This window comes from Colletotrichum lupini, chromosome 7 (assembly GCF_023278565.1).
Source record: "Colletotrichum lupini chromosome 7, complete sequence".
Classification (NCBI taxonomy): Eukaryota; Fungi; Ascomycota; class Sordariomycetes; order Glomerellales; family Glomerellaceae; genus Colletotrichum; species Colletotrichum lupini.
The window spans coordinates 3,915,794-3,934,012 of record NC_064680.1 but is presented as its reverse complement, the minus strand read 5'-3'; the positions used below and the strand labels follow the sequence as shown (position 1 = coordinate 3,934,012).

At 41.9% G+C, this 18,219-nt stretch overlaps 3 protein-coding genes across 3 annotated transcripts; 2 read left to right on the top strand and 1 right to left on the bottom strand.

Moving 5' to 3' along the window:
* Window positions 1–292: 292 nt before the first annotated feature.
* Window positions 293–3,618, top strand: CLUP02_14194 (glycosyltransferase family 2; the record flags this gene model as incomplete). Its single annotated transcript, XM_049293126.1, has 4 exons — window positions 293–627; window positions 894–1,494; window positions 1,552–2,256; window positions 2,365–3,618. 4 exons carry the CDS (start codon window positions 293–295, stop codon window positions 3,616–3,618), a joined length of 2,895 nt encoding a protein of 964 aa, XP_049150272.1.
* A 133-nt stretch (window positions 3,619–3,751) lies between these two features.
* Window positions 3,752–6,230, top strand: CLUP02_14193 (uncharacterized protein; the record flags this gene model as incomplete). Its single annotated transcript, XM_049293125.1, has 10 exons — window positions 3,752–3,768; window positions 3,800–3,907; window positions 4,096–4,196; window positions 4,242–4,662; window positions 4,699–4,933; window positions 5,019–5,336; window positions 5,388–5,441; window positions 5,512–5,669; window positions 5,753–5,865; window positions 5,908–6,230. 10 exons carry the CDS (start codon window positions 3,752–3,754, stop codon window positions 6,228–6,230), a joined length of 1,848 nt encoding a protein of 615 aa, XP_049150271.1.
* Window positions 6,231–6,306: 76 nt separating this feature from the next.
* CLUP02_14192 (uncharacterized protein) lies at window positions 6,307–18,127 on the bottom strand (the record flags this gene model as incomplete). Its single annotated transcript, XM_049293124.1, has 7 exons — window positions 6,307–6,379; window positions 6,528–8,272; window positions 15,813–16,105; window positions 16,157–16,767; window positions 16,904–17,752; window positions 17,842–17,997; window positions 18,039–18,127. 7 exons carry the CDS (start codon window positions 18,125–18,127, stop codon window positions 6,307–6,309), a joined length of 3,816 nt encoding a protein of 1,271 aa, XP_049150270.1.
* Between the last annotated feature and the right edge of the window lie 92 nt (window positions 18,128–18,219).

The following is an 18,219-nucleotide window of genomic DNA, read 5'->3' as shown; positions in this document are numbered from 1 at the left end:
CTGTCTTCAGAAAGCAAAGAGTACGAAAGCGAATAGGCATTGGGAGGCAATAACCCAGGACAGCTTGGCAAGGCAGGCCACTCGAATCCAAGGTGGCACAGACCTGACCCGGGGCGAAATGTGAAATGGGGCGAGTCCATCACAGATTCACCATCCTCGCGCCCAGACTGGACAGGCCGATGATGTGGGCTCCATCAACCTGGACCTCCCAATTTTAATCACGTCAGGCTCTCGTCGGATCGTAATCAGGGCAGTGAGGCTTAGCGGAGTCCGAGTGGGTTCCCGTTAAGTCATGTATGTCCCTGATGTGTCCGCGGGCCCTCCCAGCAAGCTCCTAGTCCCATGTCTTGCTTGCCAATTGCTCCTTTCCCCCAGACTGATCCCGTTCCCGTTGACCTTACCCCCCGAGAAGCACAAGAGAAGAGAAGCCCGGCCTTTTGTCAATCCGTCTCTTTTCTTGTACACTCCCTCCCCCAGACCTGACCGGCATTCTGATTCCTGTCTGTCAAGTCAGTCCAGGCTCTTGGAAGTCTGTGTTTGGGTGCCACTTGTGCAAAAGCTCCTCCTGTTGGATGACATATCGGTCGATGCTCCTGTGCTACAACTCCTCCTACATGTACTAAGCGGGTCGACTTCTTTTTTCCTTCGATCCCAATACTTCTTCCCTTTACATCACCACCCACATTCGTTTTTCAACCAAAACGTCCGTCCAAGTCTCGAACTGAACTTGGCGGAAGAGAAAAGAGCAGGGAGAGCGAGACGCGCGGGGATTCACTATTGTTCCTGTTTTACCTGCGACCCAGCCTCTTACACACACTCTGGCTGTCCCTTTGGTTTCGGCACACACACACAACGTTTCCGCCCTAGACACGCTATTCACTCGTTCATTCCAGCCATCGGTTGGTCAACACCGCAATCATGATGGGGGGACACGGAAGACCGCAGCAGGGTCAGGATTACCCGGAGGGGGAAATGGTGGAAATTGATGTTCTTCAAGGACATCATCACCCTCACCAAAATCAATATCAGCCGCCGTATCAGAACAACAACCAGCAGATGCAGCAAAACCAGCAATACCAACAACCTCAGTACCAGGAGCAATACCAGGAGTACTCTCAAAACCCGTATGGTAGCCCGTACCAGAACGAACCGACCCAGTCCCAGGAGCAATTCGGACGCGCCCTGACGAATAACGCACCTTCTCCGTACCAGCAACAGGAAGGGTTCCAGCCGCCGTACAACCAACAACAACAGTACCAGCAGCCTCACGCTGTCTCCGGGGACGAGTTATACGGACCTCCCGGTTGGGCAAACCGTCACTCGATAGGCATGGCTGGCGCACCTTCAATCGGGCCCTCGATCTCGGGTATGGACACGCCGGTCGAGTCCCGCTCAGCGACGCCTACGTTGAAGAGCGGCGCGAACACGCCGTTTGACCATTTGGCTGCCCCGAGGCATCCATGGTCGACCGACTCCACGCCTAACAGCCCAATGGTATGACAATCCTTGATGAATTCACGATAGTTTCAAAACCGCTGACACTTTGAACAGAACCAGAGCCACCAAAGTTTGCAAAACTTGCTCCCCGGACAGGCCTCACCGGTCCTCGCCAAGGAGTGGGTTGAGGGCAGCGACCAGATTGCGAGACTTCACAAGCGCGACGACTCCGACATCTGGGGCGGCTGGAAGCGCCACGTCTTCCGCATGGTTCCTATTCTCACCATCCTCGCTACCGGAATGTACCTCGTCTACCTCGCTCTTCGTATCTACTGCGTCATCTCTGCTCAGCAACTCGCCAAGGAAATATATGCTCAGGCTTGGGTCTTCATCGCTGTCGAAATTACTGTTGCCATTCCCTCAATTATGCACAACATCTGGACCATGTGGTCCATGAAGAAGCGTCAGCGTCCTAAGTTGAGACTTATGGGCGAGGACGTTCCCACCGTCGATGTTCTGCTCACTTGCTGCGGTGAAGAGGATGATTTGGTTCTTGACACCGCCCGCGCTGCCTGCGACGTCGATTACCCCCGCGACCGGTTCCGCGTCATTATCTGCGATGACGGCAAATCCGAGGGCCTGGAGAGCGGTATCGCAGCCTTGGCCATGACTTACCCCAATGTTCACTACCTCTGCCGCCCCAAGTACCCCGGTGTGCCTCACCATTTCAAGGCCGGTAACCTGAACTACGCCCTCGATTTTGTCCACACGATGCCCGGCGGCGCTGGTCAGTTTATGGCTGCTCTCGACGCTGATATGGTACGTTCAAACCAGCCACAGCTCACTATACCCTTCAATGATGACCCCGTCCCCCGCGATTTTAAGGTTTCGCCCAATGTTCAACCTCAGCTAACTCTGAACCTGCAGATCCCCGAGCGCGACTGGCTCCGTGCCATTCTGCCTCACATGCTCATTGACCCCAAGGTGGCCCTCGCCTGCCCCCCGCAGCTATTCTACAACACCCCGCCATCCGATCCTCTCGCCCAGTCCCTGGACTTCTTCGTTCACGTCATTGAGCCCATCAAGGACGCCCTCGGCGTGGCCTGGTGCACCGGTTCCGGCTACTGCGTACGTCGTGAGGCTCTGGATGAGATAGGAAACTTCCCCCTCGGCTCCTTGGCTGAGGATGTTGCTACTTCTACTTTGATGCTTGGAAAGGGCTGGAAGACGGCCTACATCCACGAGCCCCTCCAGTTTGGCACCGTCCCCGAGGATTATGGCGGCCATCTCAAGCAGCGTACCCGCTGGGCCATTGGTACCGTTGACACGTCGTTCAAGCTCAACTTCTGCTTGTACGGTGAGAAGGTCAAGCAGATGACGGTCGCGCAGCGTTTTTCCGGCTTCCTCTACGCTACACTCAGTCTGTACACGATTCTCCTGACCCTCTCCATGTTCGCCATCCCGATTATCCTGGTCATGGGCAAGCCCCTGGTCGCCTACGCCAACTATGAGCAGCTCCGCTGGCTCATCCGCGCCTGTTTTGCCGCCACGCTCACCAATCGTTTGTGCGAGTTTGCTCTCTTCATCCCCGCGGGCTACCACACCGGCCAGCGCGGTTCTCGTTACCAGCTTTGGATGTCTCCGTACATCGCGCTTTGCATCATCCGCTCATTCATCCTCCCCACCTGGCTCGGTGGTCAGACGCAGGCCTTCAAGCCCACCGGATCCCTCGGCTCCGCCCTCAATGAGCGCGACCCCAAGACCCGCAAGGGCATGTTCCGCCGTCTTTGGGGTATCCTCTTCAACTACATGGCAATCTTCCACCTGGCCTTCGTCTACCTCACCCTTGTCGGCGTGGTTCTCACCTCGTACCGCTGCTTCTACGTCAACGATGAGCTCCGCGATATCCTGATGTGTCTCATCACCCACGCCTTCTGGCCGCCCCTGACTTTCATCTTCATCTGCAGCTCGCTCTGGACGCCTATCGCCTACGCCATTGACCCGCCGAACATGCCGGACCGCGAGCAGCTTCTCGAGCGCGACCCCAAGACCTTTGTCGCCCACCCGACACCTCAGAGCAAGAAGATTGCCTTTGGCGGCCAGGCTGCGTGGTTCGAGACCGAGTTGACCGTCACCTCGGCCTACACGATCCTCGTCTTCGTCCTCTCCTTCATCTACTAGATTGCTTCAAATCAACTCATAGCATCGTTGTTTTATCACACACATAACGCGCGGGACAGGCGGCGCCTACGGGTCGCGCTTAACATTTGCACACGGCACAATGTGCGCGTATCACAGACGTACAAAACCAAAGATGACTGTTACGATAATGTAATGCCTGTAACTACTGCACATAGATCAGTATAGAATTACGCAACAATAAGGGGGGCGCGGAATATGTCATCATCATCATCATCCCCTGCTGGAAGGGAAATCAGGGTCAACAAACATTATACATATTTCTCATCATGTTCGAAATCAGAATACATAAAAACATTCATAAAAAGCTTCTCCACAAGTTCCAAATGCCTTAAAAAACTATAGAATGCGTAAACCAAATTCGGACTCTTGGCATGATCAGCCATTGGTTTCAGAGGCGCTACTCTTTTTCCCGCGCGAAGGAGAAACATCCCTCGGGAAAAACACACAAGTGTCCAGTTTTCCAATGAATTGGTCCGAGCTATCAAAAGCCTACATACACTATACAGTCTGGCTGCATGTGTGCAAACTTGTGCCTGAACTTGTCCAGCTTTGCCAACGTGTGGCGTGCGGGAAGGCTGGCTGCTAAGACAAGCTGCCACTAGCCGAGCCTCTCATTCGTCATGGACACCAGTTCGTCGTCGTGCTAAAAGCCCGCGCCTCGTTGAATGTCTCGCTGAAGTCGCTGCGAATGTGCCCTCAGTTGGTGCTAGTCTGCACTCAGGAATGCGGACAAAACGCCGAATCGATTCGATGGCACGGTGAGGTTCCAATTTGCACAATGGTGGCTCAGTACAGCCCGTTTTCCTTTCCTTCTGTTATCGATTATCTCGCCGATGTTTCTCTTTGCAGCGGTTGTCGCGCAGGAAGCATCACAATGGGATTGGCATGGTCACATCAGGTTGCCATGCTACGAGTCACTTATCCAGGAAACGACCAGCCACCTGCAGACCGTTACTGTGTATCACGAAAAGAAAAACAGGCTTGGCTGATGTCGTTCTATGATCTGCCCGGCTGTCATGCCGTGTAATGGTTGCACCGTATCCGTATCGCTTGTTGCAGTAACAACCGCGGCTCCCATCCGGACGCGAAAAGCCACTCGCCAACATCGGATTCGGACCTCCCCCTCTCTATGCAGACTCTAAGAGACTTGCAATTCGAATCCCGACTCCCAAGCTCCCGAGCCTCCCTCCCTTCCTCTCCCTTATCACACTACAGGCCTACGTTCGGCTTTGCCGTGCAGTGGGCAGCCGGGTGCCAGGTGGGGTTCTCCCCCAGCAGTGCAACCCCTCCCCCGGTGCCCGGCACCGCTCCGCGGGCATGAGTATTGGATAATGAGACTCAGAGAGTGTGGAAAAGAAACAACACGGTGCAGATTGCAGAATGAGCTGACAGCCTGGCATTCCATTCCCCATCTGCCGCTCTCGCTGTTCAATTTAATTGAAATAATCCTCCACATCCCCCTCTCCGACTACCCCCAGTCCACGTCGTCCTCGGTCCTACGACGCAACGTGTGCGCCCAGGTGTCAAGTACCCGTCACCCTCTGCTTTGTCCGACCGCCTCCTCCTTTCATCTTCCACAAGATCTTCCGCTGCGTTTCTGCTGTGCCTCCCCAACCGAGTCAACCGGCTGCAGCCCTTGGGACTTTGGACTCTGCGAGTCTCGGAAAGGCCATGTCAGGATTGTCGCCAAGACACAAGTGCCAAGTATTTTCAGACGAACGACGGCCAAGGAAATTGACTTTTACTAGAGCGCAAAGAGGCACCCACCAGGCCTGATGTTGCCCGCCAACGGCGCCAAGGGGGTGTGAGAGGAGAAGAGCCCGCCTGGCGCCACCCCTGAATCGTTAAGGTTTTCCAGGGGCCTGCATCCAGGTTTTCGTCCGTCACGTCTTCGATTTGCAGTTGCCAGTTGCCACTGCGTCCAGACAAGCTGGCTTTGCGTTCATCTGCATACGGGCAATGGCGTGTGCCTACTACAGGATAAGCAGATACCATCGCGCTGCAGCTCTCGGTGAACTTGCGGCCATTCGGTTTGCATCTTTCGGAAATGGAAAAACGAGAACAATCTATTTTTAGCCAGTATTCGAATAGCTAGACTGATCGTACGGACTAGATGTGCTTGTCGCACCACGCGGGCAGCCATCCCCGGATCAACGACTGGTGGTGAAAAGTCCCCAACCACTCTGTCGATCACATGCCACCCGACTCCTCACATCTCAGCCAACCGTTGCTGACGAGATTGCTTTTATCAACGCTCGTCTCATCCAGAGTGGCAGCAGATGAGCTTATCCAGAAGCAAAATCTCACCGACTGAGCAGTTTGCCGATCTCTGGAGCCGCAATCATAAATCCCCGTCCTGCTCGTCCACGCGTTCATTGGGGCGGAGACCCGTGAGACTTTCGCCATCGTGCCGATCCGGCAACGTCGGACCCCGGACGCCGGGGCAACGATTCTCTCCGGAGCAACGACGATCCAAAGTTGAAGTCTCCGTTACGGCAGCCCACGTTGCAGCCGCAGGCGGGTTGTGGGGAGACTTGCGGATAACATTCATTCAGTGCCCCGCAATGAAGATGCTCAGGTTGAATAATTGAGGTCGTGTGGGCATTTCAGAGATGAATATATGTGAATTTTCCGCATGTTTGCTACCGCCTGTATATCACCCTCTTTTTAATGAGAATCGGTGACTTGAAAGCTCCATGCCAATACTGCGATGCCTCCTACGCCTACGGCTTTGTTTGATCTAGCTGAGTACACACATCAGGCGTGCTCGTTGTCAGATGGCTGGATTCATGAGTTCCGATACAATATACGTCGAAGTCAAGTATGAATTCTACCAACAAGTTGGCATTCGTATATATACATTTCAAGGTGTTTGCGCTGTTGATGACGGAATTTCCGCCGTTGCCGCTCCTGTCAAAGCCGGAGCGACATGTCCCACGTTCTCATCAAAGCCCCAAAAGGAAAGATCAATCAGCGGGACTGTACTATTCGCCGCACCAAATCCGTTCATTCTTGAATCGGGTCCAAAGAGTCCTGTCAACCCCGCTAGATGGGCCTGTGGTACCCAAAAATTTGATGCTGGTTGGGCAGCTAAAGAATTTGTGGTCGGCCCTCCATCGAAGACCGGCATGTTTCGAGCTGCATCTTCCAATATTGTCAAAACTTGCGACTCAATACCAGTCGAGCTGTCCTGCTGCTCTAAACCTGAAAGATTTGCTTGCTGAGGTACAGTACTTGGTCTTCGATATGATCCGTCGGTCTGTGATTCCAAACCAATGCCGCTGTCAGTAGGAGTCGTTAATCCTCTGACGGGTTGAGAGTTGCCAGGGTGGCTTTGATGATGTGAATGTCGTGCGCTTGCTATTGGTCGCATAGTTGTTCGATTTGAGATCCACTCTTGTTGCATGGCATAGAGAGCCTCGTTGACTACCCTGCGAAGATTTTGTGACTCCTCCTCGGTTGTGAGATGCCAAAGAAACCCTGCGGTCTCTAGTGAATCTTGCACGATTTGAGCAGCATTGTAGTTCAAATGCTCTTGGAAAGCTGATAGTTCTTCGCACATATCGGGATTCATGTACGCTGAGCGTGGTTTTGTCTTTCCAGGGAATAGAATGTCCCAAATTGCGAACCACTGATTCTCATCCGTCTGCCCAGGAGCCGACTTTCTGTGTAAGTTTCTGCTTTGTTCATGAGAAATTCCGTCCAGCGCCCCTGTTTCGTTGAGAAGGCAGGTCCACCCTTCTGGATTCGATACGTGGCCTCGAAGACTATCTTCGTTGTCAAAGATCTTGAAGCAGCGTTGGCAGTAGTGCTCAGGAGTATGACTCCTCTTAAGATGCTGTTTAACGTCCCGTACCCTTGTGAGCTTTTTGGTGACGCAAACATGATATTTGTCGGTATTGAATTTCCAGAAGGGGCATGCTAATGTGAGCTGCTGCTTTTTAGCCTCCTGCGCTGATCCCGATGATTTGCCTGGCTCTCTGCCCGATTTGAGCTCAGTTTCAGGTTTGCGCTTTCTATTAACTGGAAGTTGAGGATTCGAAGGTCCTTTCGCCTCTTGTGTTTGGTCAAGCGCTGATGCCGAGGAAGAGGCACCACTGGAAGACGTCTCTCCTCGATGCTGAGTCTGAAGTCGATAGTCTCGGAGCAGGGTACGAGCAATGGCCTGGATCAGTGGCAAAATTGGATGGTCTTCGTACAAAGGCTGGAAGTCGATATCATCCGACTCATCTGATACTGACAGAAGATCCGTGTCCAAGGAATCTGCAGATTCAGCAGCTGCAGAATCGGCAGCTCCATCACCGCCACCATTATGGAGATCAATCAAACCACTTTTGCAGTGTTCAGACTTGCTTTGATTTCCATATGTATTTGAATGCCAGGGCGACAACTCGATGGTGTCCATAATTTGGACAGATGGCGTTGAGGAGTTGACGTCTACAGCTGGTCCTTTTGATTTTCCTCCAGAAGAGGAGAATCCAGATGGTGTCTCTGGCCACGTTGAGTCTCCGATTTGGGTGATGATATGCCGACCAGTTTGATATCGCACCAGGTCTATGACTTGTGTTGCATCGTATCCTATCATCAATCTTGCGTTTTTGCCTGTGGCGACCTCGGACCAAAGGGAAATATTCTGGGTTTGTTTATGTCGGATTGGAAGTCTAATTCGACCGCGGTATATAGCCGACTGCGCAGGGGCTAATTAGGGGCCCTATTTACGATTATCGTAGCCAGCCTAACCTACGGTTAGAACCTCCTTTTTATACCTACTACGTAAATATTTAAATAGTTTAATTAATCTCTTCGTTAACTACGGTTCGAACTAACTACCCTATAATAAGGATACTAATACTAATTAGTAATTAAATTCTATTATTATAAATTAGTAAGGTATCTCGCTATATAAAAGAAACGACCTCTTAATACTATATAGGATAAGAGACTCGTACTAATTAACTTTATAAAAGTAGATAAAAAAGGAGGTAATTCTTAAATACCGTACGGAATTAAATAATCGTAGCCTTTTATTACTTATAAAAGGTCGACGTTTATTATATTAAACTACGTTAATTAATAAAACTACTTAAGTAACTAGTTTTTTATTATCGCCCCGAGTAGCTTTTTTACTAAACGACTTTTTTTATAACCGGCCTATAATTAGAAATTAATTAATTAAATTAGTAAAAGGAAATACTTACGTAATAACTACTTACTTAATTAATTAGTATAACGAACGAGCTTAATAATATAATATAAAAGAGTACTATATAATCGAAAAAGGGGATCTTTAAACGTAAATATTTTTATTTAGTAACGAAAGTAACCCTATAGGAGTTATTAAGCTAAGAGATTTATAGTATATAGAAAAGTTTATTACTATAGGGATTTTATAAGTACGACCTTAAGCCCGCGATTTAAACGACCTTTTTATAGCTTTTTTAACTACTCCCTAAGTATTATATAAGAATATAGTATAAGGGACGGTTTAATAAGAGAGGAGGGGATTTAGAGGTCTTAATAATATTAAGTTAAGAGTATTACGGATCTTAAAGATTAATTTAAAAAAAAAGCGGCTATTTTAAAGTAGTTTTACGACCTCTTATTAAAATTATTATTAGCCTAAGAAAAGGCTAAAAAGACGAGGATTTAAAGGAAAAAAAAAAGAATCCTTTAAAGGGCCGCTAAAGGGCTTTTTTTTATACTAGCTCCCGGCGCGAGATTACTAATTTTAAGAAATTAACTAAGTAATAAAAGGGATTATTAATAAGTAATAATTACTTAACTATAATTAAATTACGAAAAAGACTACTTAAAAGATATAAAATAGGGTACTAAGAGGCCATAAAAGATACGACCTCTAAAGTATCTAACTTTACTACGTACGAGTAGTAATTAGGCATTTTTAGTAAGTCCTTAAAATTTACGATTTTATAAAAAGGAGGGCTTAACTTCGTTAATTATACTTAATAGCTTATACGGTTTTTAATAGCTTATATAGCTCTTTTACGAGCTATTTAGCGTTTATTTTCGACTATTTTTATAAAATATTACCCTAAAAGAAGTAGGTTAGGGAAGGAAGCTATTTAGAAATTATAAAAAGTACGAGGCTTAAGAAGTTAGAAATATATAGGATAGTAAATATTAGTAACTAATAAAGATCTTAAGATTAATTATTATATTTTATTATAATAATATAAACGTCTACTACTATTATTATTAAAAGGAACTACTAGAACTTACCCTTTTATATTAAATAAAAAGGAGGATCTTAGTAAGTACGATAGCTAGCGATTTAAAAGGGTAGTAGTAATTATTAAAAATAATAAAAACGAGAGTAGTAGCGAGATAGTAAGAAGAAGTAGGAATTTCTTAGACTTTAATAAATTTATTAAATAATAAAAGTACGGATTTATTATAACTAGCGCGCAAATTAGATATATTCTTATTAAAATTAAATATATTAGTAATTACTAATATAAGTATAAGCTAGAGCACGACCCTTAGCAAGTTAAGGTAAAGAAAAAGAGGACGAAACCCGATTTTAAATAGAATCCTAATCCTTTATAAGTAAGTAAATATTAACCCGGATTATTAGGGGACGTAGATATATAGAATCGCAAATTAGCTTAATAATAAGTAAATTAACATAGTATTAATCTATTTAACTAAGGTTTATAAAAAAAAGGGGCTATAAGGGTAACCCCTATTTTATAAGATCGTAAACGACCTTAGCTATTAACTAGATAAATAGTTTATAAGCGTAAGCCTAGGAATTATAAAAGTAGTTAATAAATTCCTCTACGGGTGAGGGGTATTATTAGCGTAATTATAATCGCGAGAGCTATATAAAATATTAATAGTAATAATTATAAAAAAGGAATTCGTGCTATAGAACTAGGTATAAGTTAATAAAGTGTATAATTGCTTTTACGAATTTAAAAAAAGGGTAAACGACCTAGATTTCCTTTTTATAATTACTAATAGAAATCTATTATTATAAAAGGATATACTGGGGTAAAATATAGTACTAGAAGTACGATAATTAATAATTCTACCTATTTCGATTTATAACTCGTTACCGTTATTAATATAAAATTCGGCGCTAATTAGCTAATAAGAAAAGAGGTAGACGACCTAAAGTTATTAATAGTACGTAGCGACGTAGGGATTGTATATAAATACTAAAAATCTAGTAATAAATACGAGGTAATTTATAAACCTTAAAAAGATCTTCTTAAAAAAGAAATTATACTCTAGGGGGAAGTATAAGGTTTTATAAAAAACCTTAATAATATTTTATAATTATTATAAAAAAGTCGGAATTAGGGAATACTAATACTATTTAGTAATTAATATCGTACTTATAAGTAAAGTCTTTAATTATTATTATAAAGCGGTACGTAATCTTAATTAAAATAACTTTTTTAATATAATTAACGTAATCTAAAGCTACTTCGAGACTTATAATAAGAACTTAGAGCTCCTATCTAAGCTACGAGCGATTTTTTTTATATTTATAACTAAGATAATAGAGGGTAAATTACGAATAGAGATCCTCGAAGGGCTTATTAATCAAATTAATAAGTTAGTAAAAACCTAGCTAAATAAGGGGATAAACGAGCGGAAAGTTAAATATTTTTATACCGTAGTTTAGTATATATTAGAAGTAAAAATAACCCTATACTAAGTACCCGAAGACTACGAGACGCTTTGCTCGAGGCTAAGATTTAGTTTTAATATTAAGATAAGAATACTATACTAAACCTATTTCTAAATATACGACGGCCCTTATTAGTAATATTAGGTCGATTGAACGTATAATAAAAAAGGAAAAGAGGCTAGATACGGTAACTACTAATAAAGAGGCCTAGATTCGTTAAATAGATAGAGAGTTAACTTATAAATAGGGTAATAAAAAAAGTAATACTATATTTATAAAAAGGATAAATATTAGTTAAGTAACTATTCTAAAGAAGAGCGTATTAAATTATATAAATAGTATAAAAAGTCGAGGGTAGTAAATAGTAAAACTAGCCCTCGTTAGTTTAACTAATTCCTTATTATATATAAGGGTAGATCTGGGGGTACGGAACTTAGTAATAATAACTAAAGTAGCGGCCTAAAGTATATACCCCTTATAAAAGATTTAGAAAATAAAGAAGATCTTACTCCCTATATTAATAAATTAAATTATAACGAAATTAACGATATTAATAACTCTTTTTTTACTCCGTTAGCTTTTAAAAAATATACGAGGCTAAACGAATAAAGGGTAGTAAAAGCTCTTAATAAGTAGGCTTTTATTTATAAATAATAAGGGAAGGTTTTTTAGATAATAAATACGGAGGCGGCTAAAAAGGCAAATCTAATAGTACTAAAGCCTATTCTTTTAATAATTAAGGAGAAGACGCTATTTTTTTTAATATTTAAAGAAAAGGAATATAGTACTAAGTAAATCTAAGGGTAGCTAGAGGGGTCCTTTTTATATTACTTAGATCTTTTAAATACTAAGCTCGTATAGGTATTTTACGTAAGTAAAAAGTACGGCTTAGACGATTTTTATAAGATTATTTTAAATACTAGGGTATTATAATAGTTAACTAGAGGAAAAGGGTAATTCTAAGCGCTATAAAAGATTGCGTTAGTAATACTTAATACGTTAATAATAGGTATTATAAGGATTAGTTTTAGCTTAAGTAAGGAAATCGTCGCCCTAAGTATAGTAGAAGTAGAGACGTACTTTAGAACGATAACTTTTTATATTTTACTTATTAATACTCTATTTCTCTTATATTTAAAAAATATAAATCGACTAAGTATTATATTTAATAATACGAGGAATAAAATCTCTAGCGATAAGTACTTTAAGATAGTCGAACGATAATAGGAGTATACGTTTATAAAGCTTATTAATAATACGAAGTTAATTAATTACTTAACGGAAAATGAGCTTAGAAGATTATACTAGAGATTTAGGTACCCGTTAATTACGAGGCTATATAACCTCTTAAAGTAATTAGGTAATAATAATATCGAAATAGGGGCGCTAGAGTAGTTAACGAAAGTATATTATTGATACTAAATAAATACGTAGAGCTTATATAAATTTAAGTTTAAATTACGTAATAAGCTTAACTTTAACTAGGAAATCGTCGTCGATATTTTCTATTTAAATAGTTAGCTAGTACTATATATAATCAACGTAGCTATATTTTTTTAAATAGGGTAATTCCTCCGGGATTTATAAGTAAAGATAGTATAAGTAGCCCTACGAAAAAGCTAGATCGATATATATTAAGGACCGCTAAACAGTATTAGAACCGATATTAATACTAGCTTTAAGTTAGTAGAATTTAGGGATAATACGACGGCCTATAGTATATAGCTAAAAGTCGTACCCGTTAAAGCATACTATAGTATTAAAAAGGTAAAAAGGGCATATTAGTAGTTAAAAAGGGCGTTTGGAATTATTAAAGAGGAAAATCCGGATTTTACTAACGACGAATGCCTCTAAATAGTACTTAAATACTATAATAATACTATAGGGCCTAACGGATTTATATTAATACTATTAGTATTTAGAGCATATTTAAGAACGACCTTAGCCTTATTACCGTTACTAAGTATAAGTTAACGAGCCTAAGTAATTAAAAAAATAATACGGGTACTACGCGAGGTAAGCGTAAAAAGGTAAGTTAATAAAGTAATTACTATACGTAATAGGCCTAATATAGGGGATAATCTAAATATACTACTAAATTCGGATATATAAATATAGTACGAAATTACTTAATAATAAGCTGGGCTATATAAGTTAATTTCCGTTAACGAGCGCTCTTATATAGTCGCGAGGGATCGCGACTAGTTACTTAAAGTATTAATTATAGTAGTTAGACCGTATTATATAGATCCTAACGAGGAAATTATCCTTAACGAAATCGTCGTAGTAGTATTAATAAACGACGAGGAAGAGGAAATTACTAAAAGGGTACTAATACTACTAGCGAAACGTCGTAAAAGACTACGGTAGTAAGCCCTAACGCGGTAATTTATTATTAGTAACGAGGTAATTAATACTTTTTATATAGTAAAAAAAAAAGCCGATTTCGAGCTAGCGGTTAAACTACGTAAAGAAGGCGTAATTATAACTACTAAAAAGCTATATAAGGGATTAGATCTTATTAAAGTAGATACTTTTTATAATCGAGGGGTCTATCGATTTATCCTATACGACTTAGAAAAATATATAAACCTCTATATATTTAAATTACGAATAGTTCGTAAGATTAAAAGGAAAGGAATACCTTAGCTATATAAGAAGTCTAAATACGTAATTTAGGAATACGGCAACGTTAAAAAAGCAACGCTACTTATATAATTACTTATTATATAGCGCTATAGCTAACGATTAATAATAATACTAATAGTATCGTTATAGAAAAAGGGATACGAGATTTAGAGCCGTAATATTACTTAGGCCTATACCTAATTAGCTACAGGGCTTATAAGGAAAATCCTAGCCTATTTACTAAAGGAAATAGTTAGTAAGTACTTAAAAAGTACGATTATTAAAGTACTTAAGTTACTATATAGGCTCGCAGAATTAAGTACTTATTAATAAGCTACTTATTACGATTTTTATATTAATTAACTATTAATAGTTATTTTTATATATAACCCGTACTTACTAGTCGTAGAGTATAAAAGCGACTAATTTAGGATCGTTAAAATATAAACTAACGATATATTAGGCCTATTTAATATTAACTTTATAAAAAAAGAGGATAAGGAGCTTTAGAAAGCGGGCTTTATAACGAAGCTAAAAAAGGTCTTTATAATAAATACCCCCCTAGTATTTAATAGCGGGATTCTTATAATCAAAGGGGAAACCGTCGTCTTTTAATAAAAGGGGTAGGGTAAGAAAATTAAACTCGTTAACCCGAACGTAACTAATATTAAAAAGTAGTATAAGGCTAAGCTTATGCGAGGGGTATATATTATAAGTATTTATTAGTTCGAAGTAACTTTTAATTATACTAAGGTAGTATAGGTTATAGATCTAACTAAATAAGACGTTAAAGTACTTAATAAGTAGCTTAAATAGTAATAAACGAATCTTAATCGAGGTCTCGTTTATTATCTAATTAACCTTATAATTAGTAAGCTCTACGTCTTCGTTAATAGGTTATTTATGAATAATAACGACCTTATTTTATAATTAGGGTATATTATTATCTTAGTTAATAAGAGTATAAGTAAGAGCGAATTTATTATATATAATAATATAATTTATTACTTATTAATTAAAAGTAAGCGGGTAATAAGAAGTATATTAGCATTAGAGGTTTATAATATAATTAACGGCGTTAACCTTTTTTATATAATTTTAACGATACTAAAGAAGATTACTAATCGAATTAGCTTTTTACTTATTCTAATAATTATTTATACCAATTCCTACTTACTATACGAATACTTCGTTAAATTAAAAACGATAAAAAAAAAGAAGTTTATAATAAATATTATAGCTCTTAAGTAATCGTATAAAAGGCACGAGATACTTAAGATCTATTAAATTAATAATAAAAATAACTTTATAAACGCTTTTATAAAAGTAGTACTTAATAAGGGATTAGAGTAATTCGTAAGTAATAAAAAAGTTACTATACGAATAGAGGGATAGGTTATATAAAAAGAGTAGAAAAAAGAAAAAAAAAGAGATAACTTAATAAATAGGCCCGAGGTCGAATTATACCTCTAACTATAGCGGTTAAATCGATAAAAAAAAGAAAAAGTTAGTATTAAATTAGAAGTCTAATTCGATCGTAGTATATAGCTAACTACATAGGGGCTAATTAAGGGCCCTATTTACGATTATTATAGCTAGCTTAACCTATAGTTAGAACCTCCTTTTTATACTTACTACGTAGATATTTAGATAGTTTAATTAATCTCTTCGTTAACTACGGTTCGAACCGACTACTCTGTAATAGGGATATTAATAGTTTAGCGAGAGCAATGGCTTTTCGCTAACCGCTGAGGACTATTTGCCCCCCATGGGCTGTGTGAAAACTGTAAGGATCTCCTATTAGCTTTTGAACTATATTCCATGGAATCTCTATCCCAGGAAACTCTTTCGGGCGACGAAGGATGGGAAATCCTCGAATAGCTACGAAATCCTGTCCTAGGATTCCTGCAAATGACCGCTCTTGCGGCGGCAACGACTGAAGCGGCTCTTCCTCTAGAACGATGTCGAAACAGAAGATGGTTTCGTCCGATCCTATCTCTCTCTGTCGAGTGATTGTTGGTCTGCGATAAGCAGCGCGGCTATTCTGTGCAACAGCGGCTGAGAGCCACGCAAGTTGCTCGCCATACTCAGCTATGAAGTAGGGATACCCTTCAACTGTAACCGTAAGGTGTCCATCTTCTACCGAAGCTAGGAGATTAGGATGACCTGGTGGACCAACTTTGACAACTTAGCGACCATCCTGTTTGATAATAGTCACAACCTACTTACCGACTTGGTGCCTATTATCCAAAACCCGTGTTTCCCCAACGTCTGCACAAAATTGGAGTAAATCAAAGGCCTGCTTCCAACTTGATGGCCATGTCTGATCCATGTAGTCTCTTATGGTCACCACCTGACTCTTATCTGCACAACATACGACCACCGCAGATTCAAGCGTGACTTGTCTCAATGGCTTTGTCTTGTCGTTGTGCTGAAGATGTTGTTTGTCACTTCCTATGCCGAGTAGCGGCCAGTCAAGAAGCTGAAACTTGATCTTTTGAATCTCTGATGTGTGCCTTTCGTCGATCTTCAATGCGAAGAGATCCATAACTTTTCGCTGGATCTCCTCCTTCACGCAGATTCCTAGATCATTGTCATCCCACCACAGCGAGGCTTGTCTTTCCAAATGCTCTAATAACCAATGGAAGGCCCGACTTTCTAGTATCGCTTCATATTCGATTTGTCTTGTGGAAGATTCAATGCGATCTCGTGTGTCTTCCTTGAGCTGTGTGTACTGTGGAGATGGTGTGCAATTGGGATTCTTTTGGTCCTCCCAGAGACTCATCTTATCCTCCACAGACATATCATGAAGATTTCCCTTGGTGCCATCGGTTTCCTTACTTTTGACGTGGTTGTCAAAAAATGACATCATATTCTGAAGGTGAATAAAAAGCTCTCTATTTGATGAATCGTTATTGACTACTCTCTTGAGTACCTATAACTGACAGTGCTATGGAAGTTTTGAGCATCACTTACCCACTGTTCTTATGAATGATTTGCCAGGTATTGTGACTGATATCATTTGAGGACTCATGGCCAAGGCGGATCGTAAAGGCTCGAATCACACTGGAAAATGACGAGTTCCAAGATCGCGATACTCCAGCGTCAGAAAGATGGCGTAGTCTTCTCTGCATCTCGCTAGCCAGCCCAACGATGTACTGCTGCTCGGATTCGACTTCAGCAGCGCTGGCTTCCGGGATAGAAACCAGCATGTTACCTTTCCGTCTGCTAGTGTGGAGATCTTCCGTGGCATTCAGTTCCGTTTGGTCTGAGAAGACTGCAGGCCAGTAAGTAGACGCATATCTAGGGTTCTCATTGCTCTCCTGAGTGGCGAGTGGGAGCTCGATTATTCCATCAACTGGCAAGGGGACTTGGTCGGGACGACTGCACAAATCAAACGGGTAGGCGTCGAAATCCAGAAAATGGTTATCGAATGGAAGGTCGGGTATTGTTGCTTGATTAAAAAAGATGTTTGTGGAAGGACTAAACCCAGGTGCTATTGAGAAGACGCTGTCCTCAAAGACAAAAGGTTCGGGTGCCCGGCTGGAATATGTGTTGGAAGGAATACGGTATACATTGTTTTCTGGCGAAATCGAACTACTAGAAGCAGCCGAGAGTGTGGCCGTAAGTGAAGGGGTTCCGTCACTTTCTTCGGAAGTTTCGAGAAATTTCTGCCTCTGCATCTCTTCAATCAAATGTATGCGTGGTCCATCTATATAACTGGCTTGCAGAGAGAATTGATCACAGTCGCAACTGTGATCATCCTTTCTACAGGTACCGTGAAAATGATCCATTATCTCGCGATCGGTAGAATGAGAAATGAATCTAATCTGAGTCGGGATATCTGGCAATAAGATAGACGAAGAGAGCAGAGGAAGGCATTTGGGTAAAGGAGGAGCGAAACAGAAATGCACAGATCACTCGCACCCATCGACCAGGCGTGAATTGAAATGGAATTTAAGGAAGAGAAACGGGACAGAGATTCGGCAGAAATCAGGAACATGCCAACATCCCTCAGCATGGTCGGGTGAGGCTGCAGTAGGAACAAGGCACAGCTGTGCTTTTGCCTCCTATTCGCCAGGGTGGCAGGGGTGCTTGCCAAGCGGACTACCAAATCAGGCGACCAATGACTTGTAAAGGCACTTCCGTGGTGTATTGCTCCCCGTTGCGTCCCGTGCTAATCGAGCTAAATCTTATCATGCTTGTAATGTGTAACTTTGACGTTGTGTGCTATTGAGTTGACATGGCTTCTAGATACCAATAGCACCACTTGTCTGTGAACGACTGATGCT